Here is an 18,126-nt window from a genome sequence, read left to right as displayed (position 1 = left end):
GCAGGAATGCACAGGAACACTGTTCCAGCTGGCTTTGTGTTAGGGGGTGTGGTCTAATATGCAAATGAGTTCCTGCTGGGCTTTTACAAAAAAGCCCTGCGTGGAACAATGGTGCCATCAGGGGGTGTGGCCTAATATGCAAATAAGTTCCTGCTGGACTTTTTCTACAAAAAAAGCCCTGGCAATAGAACCTGTTAACTATGTTTACATGTTTCAAATTTCAGGGCTTCACATATCCTCCTCATGTTGGTTTATCCATTGGTACAGCGACAGATCCTCAATATGTGCTTATGGAAGTCCATTATGACAATCCATCATATCTGGAAGGTACTCTTCTTTGCTCCATTTTAACTTCTATTAAATTTGCTAATATATTTGCATATGGATTGCAATATAGCTTGTATTGGCATACATTTTCCTGCAAGTTTTTCCGTAACAGGTGAAATGAATTAGAAGCAGATGGAAGTCCACATTGCTGCTTCAGATCTTACAGTTTACAATCATTAAAACCAATATGTGTGTTTCTGATAACTCTGACGTTCTTGATTCAGTTATAATGATTCAGTGGGATTATCAGTGCCGTGGAGTAATAGCTATCTTCCTTCAGCTGCTAAAAGCGAGTTTAAATAATTTGGTTTTACAGAACCTGCAGAACTCTGGCAGGTTCCGCAGGGCCCTGATGTTTTCAGGGAGGGCATTCCACAAAGCAGGGGCTATTACTGAAAATGCTCTGGCTCTGGTGATGGACAGTCGAGCCTCTTTTGGTCCAGGGATCTTAAGGAGGTTTTGAGACCCTGAATGGAATGCTCTCTGGGACACATATGGGGAGAGGTGGTCCTGAAGGTAGGCAGGTCCCAGGCCATATAGGGCTTTAAAAGTTATGACCAGCACCTTGAAGCGAATCTGAACGTCATAGGCTACCAGTGCAATGTTTCCAGCACAGGTTGAATGTGCACCTGTACAGGTAGTTCCATTAACAACCTGGCTGTTGCATTATGCACCAGTTGCAGCCTCCGAATCTGAATCAAGGGCAGCCCCATGTAGAGGGCAACTCAGGATAACACCCATTTTATGAAGTGGGGCTTGTTCCTAGGAAAGTGTTCTTAGGATTGGCTTTTTCAGTAACTAAACAAAAATATTTCAACTTTAATGGCTCAGTAATTCATCACTTTTTAAAAAAACTGATAAAATGAGATCCTCCCTGCAGGTAGAGTGTTCTCTTCACTGCTGTTTTTTAAATTAAATTGTGGTTGTCTTAATTGATTTTATCCTGTGCATTACTTATTGTTTTATGTTTATGTTGGAAGCTGCCTAGGAAACCCTTTGTGGATTGCAGAGCAATAAGTAATAAATCTTGAGAAGTATATGCACAGCATTTAAAATAAATTATATTTGAAATGGGAAGAAAATGGAGGGGAAAATAGCAAAACAATGATTGGAGGTCATTTCTGTAGAACAAAAGATGATTGTTATCATTAAAAAAATTCTTTTAAGGACTGTTTCGTTATCCTCCACCTGAGTACTACAGCCTACAAAGAAGGAAGGTATAAATAAAATACTTGTGAATGAACTCATAACTGAGAGGACACGGAACTAAGTTGCTTGTCAGAACAACTGTTATAGGCACTGTCAAATAGACGTCTGTGATAGATGTGAAACCACATTTTTTTTACAGTACTCCAGATTGCAATAGATGACTGACACAGGGGAAGACAAAGTACTAAAAGCTTGAATTGAGATATCTTTGCAGCAAGCAGTAAGCTTTCTTGTGATAAGTCATGTAGATGATACCCCACAACTAATAACTGTGCATCTGTTATACTGAACAACTGCTGTCTTGAAAGGCCCATGCAGAGACACAAGAATTTTCTGTATGGCTTAGAACAGTGCAAAGGTCATCCTGCCCTGCTTAACCACCCTCTTGTGACTATGCTTTGTTTACAGCTTTCCTGATTCCTGTGACCTGTTTGACCTATCTTAAGGACAATTCCCCTCTTGTCTTGTTTCCTTGTGTAAAACTTGATGAGTGGGTCCCAAAGCAACTTGAAACTATAGGATATTCTATGCTGATTTGTAGCAGCATCTGACAATTGCTCTTTTGTTCGCAGGGAAGATGGATAACTCTGGACTAAGGCTATTTTATACTCCAGATTTGAGGAGATACGATGCTGGAGTTATTGAAGCAGGTCTCTGGGTCAGCCTCTTCCACAACATCCCACCAGGCATGCCTGAATTCATGTCAGAGGGTCACTGCACTCTGGAATGCCTGAAAGAAGTATGTCTACTGTCTAGTGTAATTAATTGTGATTCTCTAAATAAACTGAAAATAGCATCTTTCAATGGCTTTCTTCCAAGGGAAATGACAAATAGTGGTATAATTATTAGTATGCAGACATTTACTTCCCTCTGTGTCCTGGTTCAGAAGATGGGATATGTGCACATGGGATAGATTTGTCCTACCATCAGATACACTATACATATTTTAAAAATGGCATGTGTCTTTGTCAGTTTCAATCATGGTCTGCAAAATAACGATGGAAATAATTTTTAAAAAAATCAGTACTCTGGGGATGCTGCCTGACTTCATCAGTCAGACTTTCTCATCATTATGTTCATTTGTCTTTTTAAACTGCATTTCAAGAGCAATATGAGGAAACCTTGTAGATGGATGTTTTGTCGGATACATGAGTCCTACTTTCATAAGAGAAATATTGCTAGTGAGTCCATAATGAAAAGTTCAGGAACTTATGCTTTAAATTTTACGTGCATAGAGACTGTTTTTATTTTTTTTTAGTGAGCTGAGCATATTACTTGCACTTGTCAGTGCAATCCCATGCAATTCCTATGTATGACTATGCTGGAAACAACTTAATTGAAAGAACAATATTATACATTCAGTATAATAGTCAATCAATTACTTTTGTGGGGTGTGTTTTCTGGAAGAAGCAGATGATCCTGTCCTGAGATTGCCAAATGTGCTTAACTTTGTGATGTGGAATTAGGGTTGCCAGCACTGCCTTGGCAAAATGCCAGATTTTAAAGGCAGTGCCTGGAGATGGTGGAGGATGTGATGCCACTTCCTGTAATGTCTCCAAACCTCTGTGCTAAAGACCAAAGAGACATAGAAAGATTCCTAGAGTATCACTTAAGAGGCCACTTTCCAGTCATTTTTTCTCCTGGCTCCTCAATTTTCAAGGGCAAGAGTTTATTCACTGAGGGACAGTAAATGACAAGCCTATGCAGAATGGGAAATGAAAGCTCATATCAAGTATTTTCATTAGCTAGCCCATCCCTTTTGTCTAAATCTACAGGCAGAATTGAAGGTTTGGGTTTACCTTGATTATACCAATTGTTAATGTTTTTGCAGGCTGAATCCCACACAAAATAAATTATCTAATCAGGAACTCAAAATTTTACAGACAGCTTAAGTCTAAGATTTTATGCAGAACAACAAATACTTGAAACTGGAGGGTATAAGAGAGTGTGCCTTGACTGGCAGTCCTTTATGAGAGCAACTCTCATGCTCATAATTACAGATTATGTCTTTAAATTGAGCTTCAGTTAATAATTTTGATTTTAGCTATGTAATGTTGTTATCTTTTTGCAGCTGGCAAATAAATTTCCAGGCTGCAAGAGATAACTTTAACCTTTAATTTTAAATGACTTCACTTCATAAGTGTGCTCTCTCCCAAAATATTGATAGTGCTTTACTATTAAGCCATAAAGGAAGTGTCACCTAAAATAAATGATACTCATACACAAAACAATAATATTTAAACCTAAAAGTGAAATGTCACTGGTTTCCATGAGTTTTGACAATGACCCACATTTCATATACAAAGCAAACACTCATGATAAATTGTGGGGGAGAGGGGGCCTGCAAGATGAAAGAGTATTAATTGATGAAGTGAAATTAGTGAGGGGATTTATACTTGCTTTGCCTAGCAGTTTCATATACCACTGAACTTCCACTTGTTTTTGCTGGAGAAATAGCTTGAATGTTAAACATATTGCATACCTGCCCTCTCCTGTAAAAGTAGCTTTCCCTCTTTTTTTCCCAGGGTTTCTGTTTTAGTTTTGGAGATGCTCTTCTTTTGTAAAATCATTTTGTAAAGTTAAAGATCCCAAATGTTGGTCAACCATTGACTATACACTTGTGTGTGTGAGAGAGAATTCTGTGTCTTTGATAATATGTTACAGTTAGAGAAGAGGAGCAATTTTTGCCAGTCCTCCTTTCTTATTGTAGATGTCCCCTTTTACTCTACACAGTTTTGGAGAGTTCATTGACTTATTAGGGCATGATGTCAGTAAGCATGCCAGGTTGCAGCTAGAAGGAAGCATATGTGAAAATTGCCTTACAGTTAAGTGGGAAACTAAGATAAAATCCAATTCCATGCATATGTAACTATCTCTAGATAATCGTAGATATAATAAAAGCTCAACGTGTTGGCTCAATCCTCTACTTTTATTGGAAGATGTGGCTATCACAGGAGTGGCCTTGCACTCTGTCTGTCACCACCACCCCTGTCATTGGGTAGCCTCTCTGTGACCCGCCTACTGCCAGCCTTGTCAGGCCAGAACCCCACCAGTCACCCTCTGACGCCTGAAGGAGACAGTTCTCTGCTGAGAGGATACACACACACACACACACACACATATATATATACACACACACACACACATACATACACACACCTATATATACGTATACATATATACCTATATATACATATACATACACGTATACATATACTTATACGTATACATACATATATACCTTCCTCCCCCACAACAGACACCCTGTGAGATTGGCGGGGCTGGAGAGGGTTCTCACAACAGCTGCCCTTTCAAGGACAACCTCTGCCAGAGCTATTGCTGACCCAAGGCCATTCCAGCAGGTGCAAGTGGAGGAGTGGGGAATCAAACCCGGTTCTCCCAGATAAGAGTCCGCACACTTAACCACTACACACAGTCTGTGGTTGAATCCAGTGTGAACTAATATCACATGGCAGATATATTTGCTTAAATAACATTGAACATCATTTAATCATTGTACACTGAAGCAAACTGTGACAGAAAATGGTTAGATCTCTTCAACGGGCAGAAAAGGAATGTTCCATCATAATGGGAGAGAGGGGAGAGAAGTTCAACACCAGAGAAACAGAGTCTCTATATTCTTTACTCTCTATACTTAAGCCTGCTTTTCACCTGCAAATAGTCTTCACTTTTTCTATTCAAATTAGGTTACAGTGGACTACTTGCTTTAAGAGGCAGGAAGCCATTTGAAAGGTCACTTTCATTCCCCCCACCAGAAAGTGGGAGGGGACAAAAGGCAGGTTTTTAATTGCTGCCTACCTACCTTCCTGCCTGCTTGTCTGTCTGCCTGTCATTTCTCTGTCTCCCTGACTTCCTTCTTTCCTTTCCCTTTATTTTATTACTTTCTCCCAAACTTTAACATAACTCTCACATTATTCATTCCTCTCATTCTTTCTCTGTCTCTCTTTGTCTTTTTTTCCACTTTGTCTATCTTCCATCTCATTTTTCTTTCTCTTACTTCTAATCCCCTCTTTTTCCTACCTCTCTTCTGTTCTTTCTATCATTCTTTCTCTGTATCTCTGACTTTTTGTCTTTTTATTTTATTCTGGCTGTGATCACAAACACTAAATAATGCACTTTCAATTATGGTTGCCAGGTCCAATTCAAGAAATATCTGGGGACTCTGGGGGTGGAGCCAGGAGACTTTGGGGGTGGAGCAAGGTTGTGACAAGCATAATTGAACTCCCAAGGGAGCTCTGGCCATTACAATTAAAGGGACTGCACACCTTTTAAATGCTTACCCTCCATTGGACATAATGAAGGATAGGGGCACCTTCTTTTTGGGCTCATAGAGTTGGACCCACTGGTCCAATCTTTTTGAAACTTAGAGGGTGTTTTGAGGAGAGGCACTGGGTGCTAAGCTGCAAATTTGATGCCTCTATCTCAAAAAACAACTCCCCTAGAGCCCCAGATACCCATGGATCAATTCTCCATTATATTCTATGGGAAGCAGTATCCATAGGGAATAATGGAGTTCCCAGCAGACATTTCCTCCCCCCCCCCCAGCTTTCTGATGACCCTGAAATGGGGGGGGCCTACAAACCAGGGGATCCCTTGCCCCCAACTGGGGATTCAAGTAACAAAGAACAGCTCACGGCTAAGGATTACTGGCAAAATATTATTGTTGAAAAAGGTGCTTCACAATGAATTCACAAAATATACAGAAAGTTTCAAATATTCACAAGGTGTAACATACTCGAATCAAGACTGCAAAAAGTGGATATAAAAATATTTCAATTACATGTTCACATCCATTGCAGTTCTCATAAAATTCATATTCAGGACCCAGTCCTTGTTCAAAAGACAGAAAGTGGAAGAAAATGGCATAAGAACCCCACAAATTCCTGATGGGCCTGCATGCTGGAACCGGCCATTTCACTGATCTGCTTCATTGGTATTCACATCAGGGTAGCTATATCTCAATTGCATTCAAAAATCTTTCTTGAGTGAGTCCTAATGTGCTGGCTCCTCCTGGACGTCCAGCACTTTCCAAATGGATTTTACTGGGTGAACTGGCAAAATCCAGATGGAAAGTGCTTTGAAACTGGATTGAAACTGCATTATTTAGCATGTGATTGCAGCTTCTGTCTGTCTACCTTCCTTCCTTCCATTTCTCTTTCACTCTTTTCTCCCCATCTCCCTACCATTTTTTTCTCTGTCTCTCTCTCTGTCTCTCTCTCTCTTCCTTCCTTCCTTCCTTCCCTCCCTCCCTCTCTCCTTCCCTCCTGCCTGCCTGCCACCTACACATTCATCACCCCCCTCCCGAATATTTTTCTAGGGTCCGTTTTATGTCTTCCTACTACAGGCTTTACTGCTAGTATAAAGATAAGCATGGGACCTGCAAGGATTTGTTGGGGGAATTGTCATTTTCCCTTCACCCACCATTTCCTCTTTCACTTCCCTGGCAGTCCCCATAGCTTCTCCCCAATGTTCTCCTCCCTTCTCCTTCCCACCCAACCTACCTTTATGTGTCTCCACTGTTTTTCTCTTTCCCTTCTCCAGCAACTTCTAATTTTCACTGGTATCCCATTTCCCATACCATTTCTTCTTTCCCTTCCCCTGGCAAATCTCATATTCTCACATCTCCCTGCTTTCTTCTTGCCTTCCCACAAACCACCCTACCTACCTACCTTTTCATCTGCCCCCTTCTTCAGTTGTATTCATTATTTCATTTACACCCCACCCAAGTGGGGACCCAAATTAGCTTACATCATTCTTCACAGCTCAATTTTATCCTCACACAAACCCTGTGAGTTCCATTAGGATAAGAATATGTAACTGCTCAGGTCCCCTGGTGTTTTTCTATCACAGAGTTATAGTTTAGAGTAGGATCTGAGAGACCAAAGTTTGAATCACCATTCAAACTTTGGTCTCTTAGATCCTAGTCTGAAACTGTAACCACTATACCACGCTGTCTTTTGTGGGGTGGCTGCTGTTAAACAGTAGCCAGAAGCTGGGCTTGGATGACTCATGCAAATAGGGTGGTAGCAAGTGGTTGTTTGGGTGCCTAGCCAAAACAGCCTGGGAAATTATCCTGCCCCACCCCCCTGCCTTTTACTGACAGAAACCAAGGCTCAGAGCCTGACAATATTGTGTGGTTGCCTAACAGTGGCCACTGAGAGCATTCATTCCTTAAGCTACAAGTGCTGCTTCTGTTATTTGTGTGTGTGGGGGGGGGGGGGTCAACCTTTGATGGATGGATGTTAGGGTTGCCAGTCTCCAGCTAGGGCCTAGGGATTCCCACTGTAATAACTGATCTCCAGATAATAGAAATCAGTTCCTCTGGAGAAAATGGCTATTTTGGAGGATGGACTCTATGGCATTATACCATGCTGAGATCCTGCCCCTTCCCAAACCCCAGGCTCCCCCCCCCTCCCCAAAAAAATTACCAGACATTTCCCAACCCAGAACTGGAACCCTAATGGATGTGGTGTGGGTGTATTAGATCTGAGATTTTTCTGTAAACCTTCCATGAAAATCGTTTCAGAAGGTAGCTGAGTTAGTATGCAGTAGAACAGCTAGATACCAGTTAAGTATAACTTTAGATATAGCACAATTTTCAGGGTATAAACTTGTGAAAGTTAATGCTGAAGGGAGATTTAACTCAAAAATTTATACCCTGAAAATCTTGTTGGTCTCTAAGGTACTATTGGACTAGAATCTAGCTGTTCTGAAAACCTGGGACTTTTCTCAGGTTGTAGAAAGATGTGTTGTGTCTGTTCATGGCTCCAGTCTCTGGATTTAAGCATCCACAGATGCAACATGATGAAAATTAGATATACTGTGTGCAAAGGTGTGGGTCTTACACGTATATGAATGTAGCCTTTGTTACCCTGATATCAAATGTGTACCCATTGACTCCTTGAAGTAAGCTAATTGTTCTCATTTGTCTTTCCTAGGCCCTGGATGCTGAGAAACCAAGTGGGATTCATATCTTTGCTGTTCTCCTACATGCGCACCTTGCTGGTAGAGCTATAAGGGTGCGCCATTTCCGCAATGGCCATGAACAGCAGCTTCTGGCATATGATGATGACTTTGACTTCAACTTCCAGGAGTTTCAGTATCTAAAAGAAGAAAGGCCCATCCTGCCTGTATGAATATAAATTCTTTACATTTTCTGTCATGTTTAGGCTTAAAGTGAGATTGTCAGAAACATCTGTATTACAAGCAAATACATAAACAGTCTTGCCCAACTTCTCTACTGTCTGCTTTTTACAATTTACAGAGATTTAATTTCTGTTGACCATTATATCTCATGAACTTGCGTGGTGCTATTGCCACGCAACATCTTTATTACATGATTTCTTTTGTTCTTTCTACCCCTCCCCACCAATTTTTGTTTTGAGCGACACTGCAACTACTCAAACAATATATATATATATATATATATATATATATATATATATATATATATATATATAACACTTTTGACATAGCCAAAACCACTTTTGACATACATATTAAGTATTAGTGCTTATTTTTAAAATGCACTGATCCAAAGAGCAATCCACAGTTGTGAGATGAAAAAAATTGACAGAATAGGAGACGATGAGAAGCAGGAGGAATGAGTATCCAGGAAGAAATTAAAAGAGCAAACTCATCGAAAACAAAAGAAACAATGAAAGGATAAAACCATTGTTCAGACAAAGGCAGCATCCAGCTGTCGTTACTTTGGCAATCATCACTAAATAGGAAGTACAGGTGCCAAATAGCATGAATGTGATTAAAGATTGTGCCACCCTGATGAACCTGTTAGTCTTTTTATCCTAGCAGCAATTAGCCGAGTCTCTGCGTGATGTGCAAGTGGTACGTTCACTTAGCACTTTTGACATAGCACTTTTATCTAACACTTTTGACAAAGCCTTTACGTTGAACTTCTGTGAGTTGAAAATATAGCTGTCTGATGTGGTTTCCACTTCTGCTCCTATTATAGCATACAAAAGTCCATGATCCTAACTATGCACCATGTAATAACCAAACAATTCCGGTACTTCACTTAAGTGATCGCTTTTTATCCTTTAACTGATATAAGAAAAAAATACAGTCCTTTGTTTGCTCTTGTTTTTTCTGCCTGCATTACCCCACAAGGCATACTCTAGACAACTGCATGACTAGATATCTATGGGGATTTGAAAGAAAGAAAGAAAAATGGACACTATCTCCTAAATTATGTTGATTACTGAACATCTAGCCCCAAGTGTGTTGATTGTTAATAATTTCCAAGTTGCATGTAGCTAAGGTAAACTGTTATTTTGGATCAAAATCACTTACTCTAGTCCATTTCATATTTTTTGATTCAGAATAATACCATGCACGTAATATGGAATGCATTATTGAAAAGTATATTGCCCCAAAGTATACAGCTTTGCCATGTCAGGTCTAGAAGAGGACAATGAATCACTGTTGCAACAGTACTAAAGCTACTTTTGTTCTGGCATGGGACCTCAGCGTTCTGTGTGAGAAGCTCAGAATCAAATATAATGTTACCCACAAAAACTTGCAGGCAGTGCTTTTTTTGTAGAAAAAGTCCAGCAGGAGCTCATTTGCATCTTAGGCCACACCGCCTGGCCTGGGAGCATGTGGCTAAAGCATGGCAGATCGGGCCAGTCAGAACTCTGGCCAGCCCAGGTGGAGCTCCACTCCTGTGGGCTCCTGAAGAAATAAAGCCCGACTTGTAGGACAATAGATCTTTTTTCTCTTGTTTACAGAATAGGCCACTTTGAGAGACAATTGCTGGGACTGGAGAAGTGATAAAAGATACGAGAACTAAATCTGGTGCTTTGAGAGCTTCAGTGATGTGATGGTTAGAGTGTAGGATTAAGATGGGAGTTCAAATTCCTGTTTGCCATGAAACTTAGGGTAGGACCAGACGAAGAGTTTGTCATGGCAGCCTCCTAGCTTTGAAAAAGTCACTGCTTTTTGAGGTGCACCATGGCAATCCTGGCTGCCAGGAGAAGCATGGGCCACACACCTGCCAGGGGAGGATTCGCACTGCCCCTGCATTTATGTGGACATGCACAGTGTTTCCCAGCCATTCAGATGGCCGGAAATATGCAAGGGAGGCACAGCAAACAATTTGCCACTGGGAAGTTCCCAGTAGGTATTTACTCCATTGTTGAGTCGTCGCAACACAAAGTAGGTGTGCGTTTGGCACGGGGCAGATGTGCATGTGTGAATGTGTCTCTTTGATATGGGGGTTCAGAGTGGCTATGTCCCATTTGATTACACACTTGCTGGTTGACTTTGAGCCTGTTATTTTCTTTCAGTCTAACCTACATCACATGATTGATGTAGGGGGAGGGGAGATTCATGTATACTGCCTCAATCTCCTAGAAGAAGCTCCCTTATGAACCTCCCCAACCACTGTGGTCATCTTCTGAAGCCCTGTTTTGAGTATCCCCATTCTGAGATTAGGCAGGTGGCTCCAGAGCTCCCCAGGGAAGCTTATCTGTCTCTTTCAGTTGCCATTTTCTGTCAGTGGTTGAAGACTTTTTATTTCACTTGGCATTTCTTCAGCATTTCTTTCATTCACTTGACATTTCTTCAGCATTTATTTCACTTGGCATTTCTTCCTTCTTCCTGTCCACTGTTTTAATTATTGCTTTTATGGGCTTGTGTGTACATTTTAGCTCTTATTCTAATTCTGTAAAAGTTGTGTTTTTGTTGGTTTTAATGGTTTTTAAGATATGATTTTATTAGGTATGTTTCTGATTTGTTTGCCACCTTGGTTGCCCTTAGGAGCTCAGAAAGACAGGGTAATAAATAACTTTTGTAAATAAATAATAAAAAACTGTTAAGGAAGAGATTTTAAGTGCTGACATGGTAGGCGGCAAGGTGATTATGCATCCTCTCCCCCAGGCTGCTTCTCTGTTTTCAGTCATCCCCTCTCAAGGTGTCTTTTACTGTTAAAGGGTCATTGCCATTGGGTTACTTTTTTTATCCTTATGTATGTGATGTGTACTTTGTTCCTTAGTGCAGTGTGTTTCTCAAAGACAGTGATTATTAATTCATATTAATATGGACACACTGTTACTAGAGTTTTATATTTTAGTTCCTAGTTCTCTGCCCAGAATTTTCTGTATAACATAAGTTTCTCTTGGGATGTCACGATTTTTGATACTGATAAGTAGTTTGGATTGCCATATAAGTAATATACTAGTTGCACAAACTTAGTATTTGAATTCTTTCTCATATTATTGGTCAGTGGCTTCCTACTTTGTCATCTAGCGATGGCCAATCACAACAAACAGCAACAGGCATTTGCAAGATAACAATTTTGTCTCCTGAAGCAAATGCATCATTGTGAAATGATTCAGTAGAGCCTCAATATATTCATCTGTTTCCTGACATGCAAGTGGCTGAAATTTTAAAAGTGCTACATATACAGCACAGTTTTAAACAGAGTTATGTGCCTCTGAGCTCATTGACATCAAAGATGTAATACAATTTTGTATTGTACTGACAACAGATGAAGATGCTGATGATACTGGCATATGTTAAAGCTGTTATCATCTGTAGTATTAAAACTAAATCACATGACAAACGAGTATGCTGTAGTCACTTGAAAATCAAGAAGGAGTTGTTTCTCTCCTCAGCTTCAGTTACTTTTTGCTCAAGTTGCCACTATACAGCATTCATTTGGCCTTTTAAGTGCCCCCTTTAAAAGTATTTGCAGGGACCTACACAAAACATAATTGTTTATGGTTTTACAAAACCATGTGACTCAGCTCTTAGCCACTCATGTTATTCATTGCTATTAAATTGAAGCATTCTATTCTCTTCTGACATGGTGCATTGGAATAGGAATGTCTTACTCACTGGTGGTGATTAGAACTAAATTCATGAACTCATTCAGCAGAGAGGACCCTCTCATCCTATGCTTCCCCCAGAAATCAGAAGCAAGAACAAAACAGAGTTGCTGGCTCCAAGCTACAACATGATCCTATGTATGTTTATCCATACTTAAGTCCCACTGAGTTCAATGGGACGTAGCCCATTTCAGAATTTCAGTCAAGCAGTCCATGTTTACTTGGAAGCAAATCCTTTTGTGTTCAGTTGGACCTCTGAGCAAGTAAGGTTACATAAGAATTGACCTCCCACATATAAAGATTATTTTTAGGTTTTTCCTTTCTTCTGTCCCTGTCAAGATATGGTTAGGAAGTTTCCCTTCCAAGATTTCTATGGTAGGGTAGTGACCTGATCCACCCTAAAAACATTTATAAAGCATTATAAAGCAGATATCTGTTAATCCACATAAACTTTAGATGTAGATTATAGAGTCAAAGGCATTATTGACCTGTGAATGAATGAGAATCTCCTTCCCCAGGGATATGAACTTTTCTATGTCATATGCAAGCAAAGTATTAGAGAATAAGTTTTGCTCTTAGCTGGGAATCTCCCTACTAGTAGTAGATCAAGATAGACAGACATGTTAGTCTGTCTGAAGCAGCAGAAAAGAGTAAGAGTCCTGTAGAACCTTAAAGACTAAGAAGATTTGTGGTAGGGTATGAGCTTTCATGAGTAACTAGGTGCATTCACACACACTAAATAATGCACTTTGCAATTGGATTTTTGCTGTGTAATAATAGCAAAATCCACCTGCAAAAAGTTGCTGTGTGAAAGCATCCACTGCTCACTTATACTGTATCCAAACTGTTGTTAGTCTTTAAGGTGCTACTGTACTCTTACTCCTTTCTTAATAGCAGTAATTGACATGAGGATAGCATGACCTAGTCCTCCTTCTCTGGCAACCAATGTAGTCTGTATAGCAACATTAGCAGGGTACAATTTTTTTTTACCTTTTTGTATCTTAATTATGGATAGATCTTAGAGTTTTACAAGTTCATACTCAGATTCTCTCTTTGCTGGCCAATCAAAGGTACCTCTCTTTGCTCACCCAATTAATTTATGCTCAATAACCAATGAGAGAGAACTTCCTGTACAAAGGGAACCATCTTCATGTCCACAGTCAGCAAAAACATTCACAAAAAAGAACAAAATCTTATTTTAGTTATTGATTCTAGGGAGAAAAAGAACCAAAGTCTATTACTCAACAGTGAAATGCTATTTCTGCCATTTGATTATGGGTACTGAAAAAGGAGCATTTTCTGTGATACTGTTACCTGAAGATTTATTTTATGAGTACCGGAACTGAGGATCTTTATGGCTATATATTGTTCATAATACTTATATGACAGAAATTACGTGACATATTTTAAGTATATTATGATGTATTTTCTACCAAGCAGTATACATTTCAAAAGTGATGTTTCAGTATATGTTACACCTTTGAAAAAACTCATGCTAAAATTTGTTAAACTGTATGTCTTAAATTTTGTTTTCCAGGGAGATAATTTAGTCACTGAATGTCATTACAGTACCATGGACCGATTGCACATGACTTGGGTAAGAACTTACAAATTGGTTTGATATGGGATGAAAATGACTCAAAAAATGTTAGCTGCAAACACTATTTCGAGATTTAAAATAGACGTTATTGAGAATCAGCATCAAGATCGTTCATTTTTTAAAGCTGACTTCTGAGTCCAGAGAAACTGTCTATCCCCACAGGTGAGACTGTTCTAAGACACTTTGGGGCTCTGCTAGAGAGAAAAAGGTAGGGCATAAATTAAGCAGAATTAATGGTCTGCCTGTATGTTTTCATTTGCTTTAAGAGCTTTTTGAGTTAGACATTTTGGTAAAATGTAGTAAACTAAATATATATGTCATAAATATATATGTCATAAGACATAATAACAAAAAAAATCTTTATAACTGCAAGCTTAGCTTAACAATCTTCAGTTTAGATTTAAAAATCGATTTTAGGGATGAAATTACATATTACAAGTTGTTCAATGGTTATTTTAAAAGTCTGTTTTCTTTCCCAAATGCAGCTGCTGGTGCTGCTGTTTCAAAAAAAGAGAATAGTGTGGGAAACTGCATTACAACATGGCTAGTTCCAATGATGTTTTTGCAACAACAAAAAATGCCACTTTTAAAATAGAATGGGAAGAAAGGTTTGAATGCCCTCCCTCCTGTGCTATTCTCCCCCCTCAAAATGCAGCTGTATTTGAATAAAGGGGGAGGAGAGAAGCAGTTTAAATGGAACTACATATAAATGTATTTTTCTCCGAACTGGTTCTAGGGTCGCCAACCTCCAGGTGGTACCTGGTGATCTCCTGGAATTACAAGTGATCTCCAGGCAAGAGCAATTAGTTCATCTGGAGAAAATGGCTGCTTTGGAAGGTGGATTCTATGACATTATACCCCATTGAAGTTCCTCCCCTCCCCAAACACCACCCTTCTCAAGCTCCACCCCCAAAATCTCCAGGTATTTCCCAGCCTACAGCAGCAATGCAGGACAAGAGCTTCCCAAAGTCTAGAAAATGACAACTGGGCATTCCTCCTTAGATACTGATTTTTCCCATCAGAGGAAGAGAATTCTCCTCTTTCCTCCCAATTAAAGAACAATGAGCTAAAATTTTAGTCCCTTGCCATTTCACACTCTAGTTATTGACAGAACAAAATTAAATGCAAAAATAATTATGACTTTGTATTGTTGGTAATTTTTATTCACCAAAATAAACACTTAAAATATAACTATGTTCTGTAAGCAAGAAGTACGTCTCTATTATATCAGATGATAAAAGACCAGTGATAGTTATGATCTCTTTTGTGCTGGAAGCGTCTTCTGAGGGAAAAAAAAATGAGACTGAGTGCAGCAACTTTAACTTTTGCTGAATTTTTCTAGTCCATTAAGTGGTATACTGTCAATGGTAGCAAATGACACCTGAAAAAGTTAGTCTGAGATAACAGCTCTGGAATTTTCCATTTAAGAAGTATAGCTTAAGGTAGTCAGAGGGCTGGCCCGACCACTAGGCAAACTAGGCATTTGCCTAGGGTGCCAACAGGGTGGGCATGCTGAAATCAGCCCCTAGGCAAATCCCTATTTGCTTTCCCCACAATTTAATGCCCAGGAATGAGTGGTGAAGCACTGAATTCCTGGGGCTCTTAAAAGGCTGCCCCCCCCCCCGTTGATAGGCTGATTGGTGGGTAAAGCGGCATGGAGGTCAGCAGCTCCTATGCTGGCCTTCCGGCGCACTCAGGATGGTCAGCGCTGGGGCAGCAGTGGTGGGAAGGACAAGTGAGTCGCTGGAAAAGCAGCCACTCTGCTGCCTCCTCCCCACTTTCTTCCCACTCCATGAAGGAAATGGGGAGGAGGCAGCAGTGCAGCCGCTCTTTCAGTGGCTCGCTCATTCTTCCCACCATTGCTGCCCCAGCGCTGATCGTCCCGAGCGTACCAGAAGGCCAGCATAGGAGCCGCCAGCCTCTGTGCCACTTTACATGCTGATCAGCAGTGGGAAGGGTGGCCTTTAAAGAGCCCCGGGAGCATGGCGCTTCACCACCTGTTCCCAGGCATTAAAATTGTGAGGGGAGGAGGGAGGGAGGAGGTGCCATGGAGGGGGACCAGGGGGGCAGTGAGGCTGCCTGGGGGACCATGCACCTAAAGCCGACCCTGGTAGTCAGTAATGAAAAATCAGTTCCACCCTTGGTAATCTTTTGCAAACATGAGTACCAGTTTACATACAAAGATGTTACGTCACTGTCAGCTATTAGCAATTCAGTGAATCCCTCTGGCTTTCTTTTCATTTGCTAGCACATGTGTTTAGGCTCAGTTACTATGTCATGTGTCTATGGAATTGGAGCCATGGATCCTAACTCCTAGTCTGATGTCTGAGGAGCTGTAAGGAATGCAGTTAGCTATTTTGGCAGTGATTGATTGTAATTACCTCACTTGACCATGTTTGTTTCCACTGCTGGTTCTCAGGACAGGGTTCTCCGATTCCTAACCAGTGTTGATTTAAGTTGTTCCTTTCACAAATTATCTAGCATTTTCTTTATGGACACTTGTTTATGGAAGACCCATTGTCTGCCTTGGGACCAATTAATATATGAAATCCTTCAAAGATTTTTCAGCTAATAATTCTCTTCATCTGGATCCCTGTTCATTGACCTGTCTGATGTAGAAGGCACTGCTGGAAGCAGTGCATTTGCTGTCCTCAGGGTCGCTGTAACAGATACCTCATTACAATGCAGGAAAATTATGATGGTCACTAGTTCGTGAAACAGACAGAATGTCATTGGAATGATTGTAGCAATCGGGGTGTTTGTAAGGGCAGGCTTATTTGAGAGTTTATGAAAGTTACACCAAGTCTGCTGAGAATAGATTCAGGCAGATAGCTGTGTTGATCTGAAGCAACAGAACAATGTTTGAATCTAGAATTACCCAGAATTAAACTTTGTTGGCCTTAAAGGTGCCACTGGACTCAAACTTTATCCTGTTCCACTGTTAGCTCTCCCAACTGTTGCCAACAGCACACATTTTCCCCATTTATAAATGCCCATGCTGTGGTCTGTATTTTCTTAATTTTTACTCCTGTTTGAGCCAAACTAAACATTGCAGTTTTTAAACAGTTGGTTTGGGTTCTCTGGACCATATTTCCCACAGCCTCATAGTAGCTGCAGAAAATGGCTTCTTAAAAAAAAGGAGAGTCTCCATCTAAGCCATTTTCCCATGCAAAAACTGCACTGGGGGAATTATTTACATTATTTTGCTGCTCCATGTGCAATATCTGTGCAGTGCCATTCCAAGCCCATTTGAGCTCTGTCTCTCTCTATATCTTTTTTAGAAGCCATTCCCCATAGCTGATGTGTTGCTATAGTGAACACAAGTTGAGTCTGGGACATCAACTAGAGAGCAAGCCTTTTCAGCAATGGCCCCCCGATGGTGGAATCAACTTCCAGAGATGGTGCGAGCCCTGCGGGATCTGAATCAGTTCCGCAGGGCTTGCAAAACCTCTCTGTTTCAACTTGCTTTTGAGACAGAACCTGGCTAAACGGATCTGTACCCACCCAGCCATCTTGTCCATGATTGTGATCTGTAGCACTTTATAGCACCTGTTTTATCTATTTAATTAATTAATCATGTAACTGTATTTTAACTGAATTGTAATTTTAAAATTGTTCATTTATATTGTATTTCATGTATATCATGGTCTTCCATGTCTGTGAGCCGCCCTGAGCCCGCCTTTGGCAGGGGAGGGCGGGATATAAAAATAAATTTATCTTATCTTATCTTATCTTATCTTATCTTATCTTATCTTATCTTATCTTATCTTATCTTATCTTATCTTATCTTATCTTATCTTATCTTATCAAGGACTGAACTCTTTAAACTTTGTAACATTCAGTTTGGCCCTGTACTGATGCTCTTTGCTGCTGAGCAATATCATCAGAAGGACCACCAACAGATAAACAGAGGACCTATAATATAATCTGATCCGCCTATGTTCAAGATTTTGTATCGCACCTAATATCTAGCTTTTTAAATTAATTGTTTATGTTTTATTGTTTTAAATTCGTAACTGAAATTGTTGGTTTTGCTACGACTGTTAGCCGCCCTGAGTCCACTTCTGGAGTGGATGGGGTATAAATCTAAGGTAAACAAAAAATAAAATACATTTATATACA

At 40.1% G+C, this 18,126-nt stretch overlaps 1 protein-coding gene across 1 annotated transcript in view; it reads left to right on the top strand.

The window, feature by feature from the left end:
- MOXD1 (monooxygenase DBH like 1) overlaps positions 1 to 18,126 on the top strand; it is an 85,399-nt gene that overhangs the window by 47,160 nt on the left and 20,113 nt on the right. The window contains exons 6-9 of the mRNA XM_060239499.1: positions 225 to 327; positions 2,109 to 2,275; positions 8,496 to 8,687; positions 13,942 to 14,001. Of these exons, the coding sequence (XP_060095482.1) occupies positions 225 to 327; positions 2,109 to 2,275; positions 8,496 to 8,687; positions 13,942 to 14,001 (522 nt within the window). The remainder of the gene's footprint in view (positions 1 to 224; positions 328 to 2,108; positions 2,276 to 8,495; positions 8,688 to 13,941; positions 14,002 to 18,126) is intronic.

Source organism: Heteronotia binoei, chromosome 1 (assembly GCF_032191835.1).
Source record: "Heteronotia binoei isolate CCM8104 ecotype False Entrance Well chromosome 1, APGP_CSIRO_Hbin_v1, whole genome shotgun sequence".
Taxonomy (NCBI): domain Eukaryota; kingdom Metazoa; phylum Chordata; class Lepidosauria; order Squamata; family Gekkonidae; genus Heteronotia; species Heteronotia binoei.
The sequence above is the reverse complement of the archived record's forward strand: the minus strand, read 5'-3'. Positions and strand labels throughout refer to the sequence as shown.